This window comes from Carassius auratus, chromosome 15, assembly GCF_003368295.1.
Source record: "Carassius auratus strain Wakin chromosome 15, ASM336829v1, whole genome shotgun sequence".
In the NCBI taxonomy this organism is placed as follows: Eukaryota; Metazoa; Chordata; class Actinopteri; order Cypriniformes; family Cyprinidae; genus Carassius; species Carassius auratus.
The window spans coordinates 5337269-5348243 of record NC_039257.1 but is presented as its reverse complement, the minus strand read 5'-3'; the positions used below and the strand labels follow the sequence as shown (position 1 = coordinate 5348243).

Genomic DNA, 10975 nt, shown 5'->3' with positions numbered 1-10975 from the left:
GATTTGTTTGAAATTATAAGTTATGCTTTTTGTAAAGAGTCCAGTCATTGCTAATTCTGAAAGCATAAAATTGTTAAAACTGCCTTAGCGATATTGTTCAAATTAGCACTCAGACTAGTTTTCATCAGTGACTAATTGAAATAAAGCTCATATTGGTAATGTAACCGCTAGTTTCTTTCTTTATTTCTCTCAGGTGATTGGCCGGATGTGTAAGATCATCGATAAGACGTGTCTGTCCCCCACCCCCACCCTTGAGCAGCACCTGATGTGGGACGACATCGCCATCCTGGCCCGTTACATGCTCATGCTCTCCTTCAACAACTCTCTGGATGTGGCCGCTCATCTGCCCTACCTGTTCCATGTCGTCACTCTTCTGGTGGCCACTGGCCCGCTGTCACTCCGAGCCTCAACGCATGGCCTTGTTATCAACATCATTCACTCGCTCTGCACCTGCTCACAGCTCAACTTCAGCGGTGAGAAATAACTCACCCAAAGTGAGGGTTTGAAAGGAATAGTTGACCAAAAAATGAACATTTGGTCATCGAAGATGTTGATGAGATTGTTTTTTCATCCGAACAGATACTTCTGTTTATTTAGCATTACATCACTTCCTCATCATAAGCTAGTGAATGGGTGCCATTGAATTATAAGTCCATAACATCCATAAGTAATCCACATTACTGCAGTCCCTAATAGATATTTTGTGAAGGGAAAAGCTGCTTGTTTGTTCCGGATCCATCAAGATATTTTTAACTTCAAACCGTTGTTTCTGGCTAATAAATAAGTCCTCTATTCATAATATTGCTTTTGTAATATTGTCATCACCATATAAAAATATGAATTTAGAAATGTTTTAACAAGTTTATAACGAATGATCTCAGTCCCACTTCATTTTTTAAACTCATGCTTAAGTACTGCTTATGGCAAATATAGTTCAACTACATGATATCAAAGTTAAATCTAAGATATATCTGAATTTCTAACAGTTTAAAATAATAACAAAAAAAATATTTATTTATTAAAATGAAAGAATATAAAAACTTTGAATACGGTAATGATACTGAATTTTTTTTTGCAATTTGACAGATTTGATGTAAAAAGATGAATTTTTGTGCCAACAAAATTTAGATTTTGAATAAAAATACCTTTCATGTATGTGCTACATGGCAGTGCACTTCTTAAGTTGTTATGCAGTCAGTGCCGATTTATTCATTGTTTGCTAGACATTAGGTTGTTTTAAGGGTAGATGATCTGATTGTCTGATTTTGTTTTTGCTGTTCTGGTTTTTGCCTTTGCAGAGGAGACTAAACAGGTGCTGCGTCTGAGTCTGACGGAGTTCTCCCTGCCCAAGTTCTACTTGCTGTTCGGCATCAGTAAGGTCAAATCGGCGGCGGTCATCGCCTTCCGCTCCAGCTACAGAGACCGCTCGTTCTCCCCTGGCTCCTATGAGAGAGAGACCTTTGCTCTTTCTTCCCTGGAAACAGTTACAGAGGCTCTTTTGGAGATTATGGAGGTTAGTTACTCCTGCTATCATTTTAAAGTATCCGTCGTCATTTTTATGTATCTCCAGAATTGTGCTAATCTTCTTGAGTTCCATAACTACTTATTATTTGAAGCTTTTTATGTAAGTTATTTAACCAATTATTGTATTTCCCTAGGCCTGTATGAGGGACATTCCTGGATGCAAATGGTTGGATCAGTGGACCGAATTGGCACAAAAGTGTGTTAAAACTACATTTCACAAGAGTTTTTATGAAGCAGTTACAACTGAAAATCGCAGTACAATCACATTTAAATAGCTAATTGTATTTTCTTTTCTTGGATAGGTTTGCATTCCAGTATAACCCATCTCTTCAGCCTCGGGCGCTGGTGGTGTTCGGCTGCATCAGTAAACGTGTGACTCATGGACAGCTCAAACAGATCATTCGTATTCTCAGTAAAGCCAGTCCTCTGCTCAGCATTGATCGGGTAAGCGATGTCTGTTGTTCCTCTCTCAAACTACCTCATTTTAGATTTGATTTTAATTGACACAAATCGTTTGTTTTGGTGCATTTATATAATGTGGTCTTCTCTGATGTTTACTTTTTGATCAAATTCATTGAACACCATAGCTGTGCACCATTTAGAACGGAATATGAATAAGACGATAACATTTTTTTAATTTTATTTGAGGTTGTCAGGATTCAGAATTATTCTAATTTATTCTAACCATTGCCAATTGGGGGTATGTCTGCACACATTAAAATATTATTATTAATCGATGTTTAAAATGCCACTTATGAAAATAAGCAGTCAGTTTATGTATAGTTATTTATATTTAATAAATTAGGTCACACTGAATTACATTTTAGAATAAATTACCATTAAAAACGGTAATCTTTGAATAATATTTCACAATATTACTGTTTTGTTGTATTTTTGATCAACTACATGTAACCTTGGTCAGACTTAATTCAGAAACTTTTAAAAAAAACACACACAAAAAAACAGCTTTTAAAGGGGTCATATGATGTTGTTAACATACCTGATTCAAATAATCCGCTCGTTAGAAGTGAGCTCCGTGCATGGACTTTGTTCCCATTGACATGGTGTCTACACAGTGTTGACTGCTCCCTATTCCCTGAGCAGGGGAAATCGGTTGAAGTTTACATCACTTTGGAACATTCACATATTTGCGCTGCACAACGACTTCACACATGGACGAGTGTGACATCATATACCTCGATAAATAAATACAATTTAGATTCACACTTCAATGCACTTTAAATGGAACATATACGTTTGCTTTGAACTGGAATCATGGCGGAATATCCTGTGATGTCCACTTCGCAGGGCACTTACGTTCGAATAAAACAAACGTCTGAAGCGATAAGAGAAACATACATAATGTTCAGAGCAGGGGGCCGAAAGGACTTGGATTGTGAACTGCTGCTCTACAATGCTCAAAAGTCACGTTTGAATCATCAGTGGCAAATCCTTTCAGATAAAAACGTACTTACAGACTGTGAGTCAGAAACGCTTGCTTTGTAGTCTTCTCCCCCAGGATCAGGAAACAGTCCTTCATAAAATACGCAGCACACATCTGAATATTTGGGTTGAATTGTTCTGGAACCGAGTTGTTAATACAGCTTAACCACTGATTTCTAATTTTGCACTCTTTTGGAAGGCCAAAAGAACAAAGTATTTTTTGCTTTCACAATGAAAAAGCATCTCCACAATATTGCGCTGGCGGCAACAGTGAGAATAAAAGTCACGTCTTCATCCTTTGTGTGAATATTTGGGCGCCATTATACAAATCTTCCCACATTGTGACGTAGACTTGTGTGGGCATGTTTAAAGAGGCATTTTAGGAAGGTGTGGACAAGTCCTAACTTTTATAAAGAATATCACTTTGGGTTTGAGACTTTAGTCTTTGCAACTTTTCTGATCTTCTTTATGCACCAAGAGCTTGCAACACTCCAAAAGACAAAAGAAAACTTGAAATTGCACCATACGACCCCTTTAAATGGGTAGTGTATTAAATAGTCAATAAATTAAGATTTTAGTTTTTTCTAAAAACATTCAACTTGCACAACTTCAAATCTATTTTGATTACTGTGGAAATGTTGTCAGTCCTGAGCAAAATTTAGAGAAATGCATTTATAGAGTTACATAAAGTTACATAAGACGAATACATGTAATCAGCCATGGTTTGTTACATGTGAAACTGGTTGACATTTCTCTTGAATTTCCTCTTCCTGCAATTTCAATTTTAAACTCATTAATTGAAAGGCAGTTCTTAAACAATTGCCCAGTATTTAAATATGCACGATGATAGATATTTAGTGATAGTGATTTTTTGTAGTATTGTGACTGTAGGTTATCTGGAAATGGTGAATATCTGGGTTGTATGAAGAGTGTTTGTGATTCAGGTCTGTGCAGAATGCAGTGCAGTGCTAGTCTAGCTGCTGTAGTGTCATTCGCTCAGACTATTTGCTGGCGTCATGCTCCGCTGCTCTTTCTGATTAATGCTGCTCCTGCACAGGGACTGGAGAGCTGCTTAAAGGGGCCGGATAATTACAACAGCCAGGTTCTCATTGAGGCCACCGTCATCGCTCTCACAAAACTACAGCCTCTCCTCGATCAGGTGCAGTCATGTTGTATGCTAGATTCAATTATTAAAACATCAGCAGTTATTACCTCTGATGTAACACAATAGTAAAATTGTTTTCATTTATACTCATACACGTATGAGTGTTTAGGGAAACTGGTTTGAAAATATCTTTGCAATTCAGTTTGGTGGTGCAGAAATGACACACTTGACGTATTAATAGTTTTGTGTGTACGTGTCTAATGATCTGCAGGACTCTCCCATGCATAAAGCACTGTTCTGGGTGGCTGTGGCTGTGCTTCAGTTGGATGAAGTGAGTCTGTATTCTGCCGGAACCGCCCTTCTGGAGCAGAACCTGCACACACTGGACAGCCTCCGGGTGTTTAATGACAAGGTGCCCGACTGAAATCCACATTTCCACAACCACAGACTCCAAACTTTTTTTAATACTCTTGATATTATTATTAGTGGTCGATAAAATACTAAGGTGATTGAAGCAGTTATCTTCATAAGAACATTTCCACCCCTTTATAGAGTCCCGAGGAGGTCTTCATGGAGATCCGGAAGCCTCTGGAATGGCATTGTAAACAAATGGACCATTTTGTGGGACTCAACTTTGCCTCCAATTTCAACTTTGCATTAGTGGGGCACTTGCTCAAAGGTAATATTTAAATAATCAGTGGATCACACTGGAATATAAATATTTCCATTAAGAATGTCCATTGCCTGCGGTGTTATTTATTATATTTTTGTTTATCACAATGAGCATTTGCAGTTAATCTGTGTCTTTTCTTTATTTAGGATACAGACATCCCTCTTCCACCACTGTGGCCAGGACAGTCCGTATCCTTCATACTCTCCTGGGCCTGGTGGGAAAACACCGTAGCTGTGACAAGTTTGAGGTGAACACGCAGAGTGTGGCCTATCTGGCAGGTACATTAAAGCCAGCACAACCTTAAGCAAGCAATCACAACATGTCATGAAGTAGATATGCATCTAAATTCCGGTGGGAACATCTAAACTGTTTGTTTGTGTATAGCTCTGCTCACAGTATCAGAGGAGGTGAGGAGCCGCTGCAGTCTTAAGCACAGGAAGTCATTACTGCTCTCAGAAGTTACCATGGAAAACTTTCCCATGGACATGTACTCGGTGTACGACACTGAACCTGGATGCAGGTGAGAGTTTTCTGTTTTTGTTGGTTTTCCAATCACGCTATACTGCTTTTTTTAATTGCTTTTTGTTGTTGTTGTTGATTTTCACACTCTATTATGTGTCAGGCTGCTGCGTGAAAACCAGCCCTGGGCTTCTCCGAAAGTGTCAGAGCGCAGTCTTGCGCCTCCGTACTCTGCAATGGGGCAGACCAGTCTTCGCCCACGCAAATCCATGAGTGTAGACATGGGCCAGCCGTCACAGGCCATTGCGAAGAAACTTCTTGGTATTAGCGGTCTGATGACTTCATTCTTTCTAAGAGGCTTTTAAACATGCTCTAGCTTTACTTTAGCTTCATACTTAAGTGGTTTTATTTTCATTATAGGCACTAGAAAGAGTTTTGACCACCTGATTTCGGACTCAAAAGCCCCAAAGAGACCAGACATGGAGTCAGGCATCACCACACCTCCAAAGATGAGACGAGTTTCTGAAAATGACTATGAGATAGGTGAGTTTTTCTACAATTATGAATTAAATGTGTTATGCTACAGGCCAGTGCTAATCTGTATGTAGTAAATGATAATTAGGCTTTGAAATGAGAGAGGTTGAGTTGCTAACACCTCTTCTTTATTCCAGAAACTCAGCGAATAGCCAACTCCCATTTACGCAAAGTTTCTGTGTCCGAGTCCAATGTCCTCCTAGACGAGAATGTTCTCACAGACCCAAAGATCCAGACGTTGCTCCTTACTGTACTGGTGTGTGCTCCATGACTCTTTTCATTGCACTTGTACTTGTGCTTCCTTCTACAGGTGGAATAGTTTTTAGTTTTTTAGCTATTCCCTCATGTATAGCACAAGAAAGTTGAATGAAGATCTTTTTCTTTCTCCATCTATGATGGTTTTTCTATTATATTTACTGTTGTATAGTGAAGTGTTGTTTTTAATTGCAGGCAACACTGGTGAAGTACACTACGGATGAATTTCATCAGCGAATCCTGTATGAGTATTTGGCTGAGGCCAGCGTGGTGTTTCCCAAGGTCTTTCCAGTAGTGTGAGTGTATGCCATATTACATACCAACACACCACGCAGAGTTATTCACGATCCATTAGCAGGGCTCTAAGTGTCCAATTTGGTTGCACGTGCGACCTAATTTCTCAATGGTGCATCAAAAAAAAATCAGAGGTCGTAACGGTGCGACCAGCCGTTCAAGTAAAAAAATTAAGTCTCCACGACTCTCAAAGTCTCCCTGTGGTTCAACAACAGACACTAGATCCCTGCATTTCAGCCCGACCCCGATGGGCCCTGACTTTTTTACGCCCCTCGAGCCGGGCTTCAGGTTAATTTTCATGTCATAATTCAGACGTGGGTTGGGCCTCCTGCCTGTTTTAGACTTCTCCTTACTTTTAGATTTTAAACGCAATTAGTGATGAAAAAAATTGCAGTGCTGTTGAAATATTTTGTATCTATAGATTGTATTTTAGGCAAGTCGTGATGATTTGAGAAGGCTAAATTGATCAAATATAGGCTCACTGTCTGCTGCTGGCCACATGGTCGTTACTTTAAAAAAAATCTAAAACTTATATTTAAGAAACAAAAAATACTCCAAATGTTTTTCTAAATTAACTTGATTTAAAAAAACGAAACGAAATAAAATATAATCACTTTGCTATTACATAAAAAACGGAACTATTTTAATAGCTGAAACAGTTGTATAAGCTGTTTTGCTTTTCAAATCAGACAATAGATCATCTCTTCATGCAGACACAGTGGAAGATCTGATAAGGATCAGTGTAGAGAGGCCAAGTCTGGAAGATTTAGATGCTAGAGAGAGTGTGGCCAGCTGGTTTAGCCAAGGCCAAAGATCAAGAAAGCCAAACTACAGAAGTTGGCCATACGAGGGGCATGTGACTCCAGTGGAGGATAGTCCATAAGACATTGAAACATGAGATGTTCAGAAGTTTGATTGTCTATATGGACTATAGTTAGGCACACTAGTGCAACCTGTGTGAAAAGTTGGTCTAGAGCCCTGATTAGTCTCCTATTATTTCCCATGCTAAAAATGTTTAATGAGTTTCAGGGTTGTGTTGACGTAAATGGAAACTACAAATTAGGTTAATTTTTTTAATTGTTTAACATGTTTGAATGTTAAAGTGTTAGTTCAACCCAAAATGAAACTTGCCCTCATGTCATTCCAGACCCATAAGAAATGTTCATCTCTGGAACACAAATAAATATATTTTTAATGAAATCTAAAAGATTTCTGTCCATCCACTGAAAGTTTGTTCACCCAAAACTCTCATGCTTCAGAAGTTTTTTTTTTTTTTTTTTTTTTACATTTGAAACAAGTTTAATCCAAGTCTTTTGAAGAGACATGATCACTTTATATAATGAGCAGAACTAATTAGTTTTCCCCACATATAAACATTCATCAGAGAACATTGGCAATCATTGGTTCTTATGTCAAGCAAGCATGTTTGAGCTTCTGTGGCCAAATCTGAACACTGTAAAAGCCTAAAATAAATATAAAGCTCCTTAATATGATGTTAAAGACAATTTATTAGGATTATTAAATGAATAAAAACAACAGCAGAACTTTTGCCAAACTGTAAATTACTTTACTGTGACTTTTGATTAATTGAATGCATCCTTGTTGAATAAAACTATTAATTTCTTATAACAATCTTACTGAGCCCAGACCTTTGAACGGTAATGTATGTTTGTGTGTAATTGAAGTATCTTTTTGCATACACTTGATATAGAAACCATGTCATGACACGGTTTTTATTAGTTCCTGAGAGTCATTTTTGAAAGAATGTGGAAAGTGCCTTTACTGTAATGTACAGCTACAGATTAATACTACTGTCATCTAATCACTAATCGTCATTAATTAGTGTGTTTGGCATGAGTAATACATATAAAGCCACATTTTCAAATAATAATCCACTGGCCAATTGAATTTCATGAAAAAAAAAAAAAAATTGTACTACACCAACAAGTTTTTTTGGTCCACTTAGATCATTTACACTACTAAGCTTTCACAGTATGCATGAAAATGATCTGTTGTATATTTAGTTTTGGCCCTGTAGTTTTACATTCATTTTGCCTGTGTCATTTTTTATCCATTATAGCCACAACCTGCTGGACTCCAAATTAAGCACCGTCCTTTCCATGTGCCAGGACCCCAACCTCCTGAACCCCGTCCATGGCATCATTCAGAATGTGGTTTATCATGAGGAGTCTCCTCCCCAATACCAGCCGTCCTGCTTGCAGAGTAAAGTCACTCTCCTGTCATTTTTTCATTATTCACGTTTCTTGGCAGATGCTTTCTTAGTTGTCTAAAAAGCAAGGTTTTAAATTAGTGCTGGCAACTTTTATTTAAAAATGCAAATATTGATAGACTGTTAGTTATTATTAAATAGAAAATTGCATGTAATTGCAATTTTTTATCGATTAACAACACTAGTTTAGAGGTTTTTTTATGTCTTGTTTAGAGTTACTTCAACTTCTGACTGATTTCCTTTTTGTCTTTTGATTCTTTACCACTCTCTGTCATCCGTCTCTGCTGTCACATTCTCTTTGTCTCACAGGTTTCGGTTTCAATGGTCTTTGGAGGTTTGCCGGGCCTTTCTCTAAGGTATGATTAACTGCTCCCATAAACACTTTTTCATTTTCCAATAGAGTGCAGTGAAGAAATTGTGTGCTGCGGTCTCTCTGCAGCTTCCTAGATTTATTGACCAAAACGGCTTCCCCAAACATCTCCCGCACCCATCCCGTGTCTCTGCCCTCTTACTCTCCCACAGTTCTGCTGTGGTTTAAAAAGGTGTAAATGATAGGGGTGTATTTCTTATGTATCCCTAACTGAAGGAACTGTTTTCCTTCTTTCATGGCTTAGCGATAATGATCTGTTTTATCCTGCCTGGTCAGACCAGTAATTCAGGTTTTTACATTATTTTCATTGTTATAATGTTTATTATATTTAAATCCTAAATATCTAGGTTATTCCGGTCATTAAATGTTATCACTATTACTTAAGGTTAGAGTAATGAAACTTAAACTCATAATGACAAAACAGGTGAAAAATATCCCTCAGATTTACTTGTCACGTCTAGTGACCTAAATAATATGATAAATAATTAAGTCACTCCTGCTTTTACTCTCTCCAACAGCAAACCCAAATTCCAGACTATGCCGAGCTTGTGGTTAAGTTCCTGGATGCTTTGATTGACACTTACCTTCCTGGTATCGAAGAAGAAGGAGGGGAGGAGTCACTGCGGACACCCACCTCTCCATATCCGCCCACCGTCCAGAGCCAGCTCAGCATCACGGCCAACCTCAACCTGTCCAACTCCATGACGTCCCTCGCCACCTCACAGCACTCCCCAGGTCAGTGCTCACTTCCTGCATCATTACACACACACAGTCCGTAGTCACTCACTTAACCCCACACTTTCTTCTCAAGCTACTCACACCTGCTCACGGAAATCTGATTAAGGGATTCACGATAACCCTAACACACGTGATTTCATTGCGACATACCCTAGCAATAAAAAAATAACACAGTAACCGCTCTGTTTGGAAACGTGCTGCATTTGCAGTTTTCAGCGCTTTTCTGTCTACTTTCACATCTTGAGGCCAGTTGACAGTTTGTCGTGCTTCGCTAGACGTGCAAGATTCAGAGCAGACCATCATACAGGGCTTTGACAGTGGTTGTGTGTGCATTTGACACCTTTGCTTTGCATTTGTATCTTCATTAACCTCACTGCATTCTGTCTTCTTTTCATTGGGAATGTGCTGTCGGTTCAGAGGGCCCTATAGTTTATAGACGGTCCCCAACTCTCTCCCATCCACGAACCACAGAGGAGGTGCCACCGAAAACAGCTGGTACAAACCTAAACTATAGAGCTGTGTTGGGCAATTAATGTCCGGTTCTATAGTTTGCGAACTGTGGTAACTTATTTAAGTGCCTATTTCTTGTCTTTACTTTTTTTTCAGTGGTGGCAGTGTGATACTATTCAGTTTAAACTGGCCATTAAAGGGTGTATTTTCAGAACGGAGGTATTTCTATATACATTTACACGTAAAAAGTCATTAGATGACCCAGCAAGCACTTAAGTGAATGTCTAAAACGCATTCCTTCTCAATAATTTCTCCTTTGATATAGATTTAATCTGCATTTTCAGCTAATATCAACTACTGCTTAGCTTCACCGTTCAGCAGAACTCTGCTTTTGTTGGTCATTTAGAGTAAAACGCAAAAAGTTTGATATATTTGTAAGCTGCCATTTTTGTTTTGATTTCCTGTTTCTTCCATTCATCTGTCCTTCCTGTCCTCTTTTAAGTTGTGTATGGTTCACTCATGTCTTTTTTTTTTTTCTACTCTCTCTGTGTGAAGCCTGTCTGCCTTGCTCTAAGTCGGCTGTATTCCCACCTCACCTCGTCCTCCCAGGTACTCATCGACCTCTGTTGTGTGAAAATAGCAGTTGTTGCCATTGGCAGGGTGTTTGAATTGTAAATCTACTGCTGGAGTCAGTAGTAGATGCTACTGTCAGATCAAAGCAAGAGGAGCTGCTCTAACAGGAAGTGTGAAGCGAGATCACAAGGGCCTGATATTAGACGCAGCTGAGAATAAAAAAAGTTGCAGTTTCAAAAGCATTCGAAAAGGCTTTTCACGCTTGATATTGTTAGGCCATTGTCATTTTGAACCCTTCATTAATTTAAGTCTTAAACATTTGAAGTT

The 10975-nt window shown here is 38.6% G+C and overlaps 1 protein-coding gene across 3 annotated transcripts in view; it reads left to right on the top strand.

The window, feature by feature from the left end:
• Positions 1 to 10975, top strand: part of LOC113114811 (neurofibromin-like) — a 60404-nt gene that overhangs the window by 46004 nt on the left and 3425 nt on the right. The window contains exons 41-58 of one of the 3 annotated variants that reach the window (XM_026281854.1): positions 194 to 473; positions 1299 to 1513; positions 1659 to 1720; positions 1827 to 1968; positions 4025 to 4126; positions 4344 to 4484; positions 4625 to 4751; positions 4892 to 5023; positions 5130 to 5265; positions 5368 to 5534; positions 5625 to 5747; positions 5876 to 5994; positions 6189 to 6289; positions 8368 to 8510; positions 8827 to 8873; positions 9406 to 9622; positions 10043 to 10120; positions 10631 to 10684. In XM_026281854.1, coding sequence (XP_026137639.1) covers positions 194 to 473; positions 1299 to 1513; positions 1659 to 1720; positions 1827 to 1968; positions 4025 to 4126; positions 4344 to 4484; positions 4625 to 4751; positions 4892 to 5023; positions 5130 to 5265; positions 5368 to 5534; positions 5625 to 5747; positions 5876 to 5994; positions 6189 to 6289; positions 8368 to 8510; positions 8827 to 8873; positions 9406 to 9622; positions 10043 to 10120; positions 10631 to 10684 — 2386 coding nt within the window. The remainder of the gene's footprint in view (positions 1 to 193; positions 474 to 1298; positions 1514 to 1658; positions 1721 to 1826; positions 1969 to 4024; positions 4127 to 4343; positions 4485 to 4624; positions 4752 to 4891; positions 5024 to 5129; positions 5266 to 5367; positions 5535 to 5624; positions 5748 to 5875; positions 5995 to 6188; positions 6290 to 8367; positions 8511 to 8826; positions 8874 to 9405; positions 9623 to 10042; positions 10121 to 10630; positions 10685 to 10975) is intronic. The other 2 variants (XM_026281855.1, XM_026281857.1) reach the window with 2 other exon arrangements.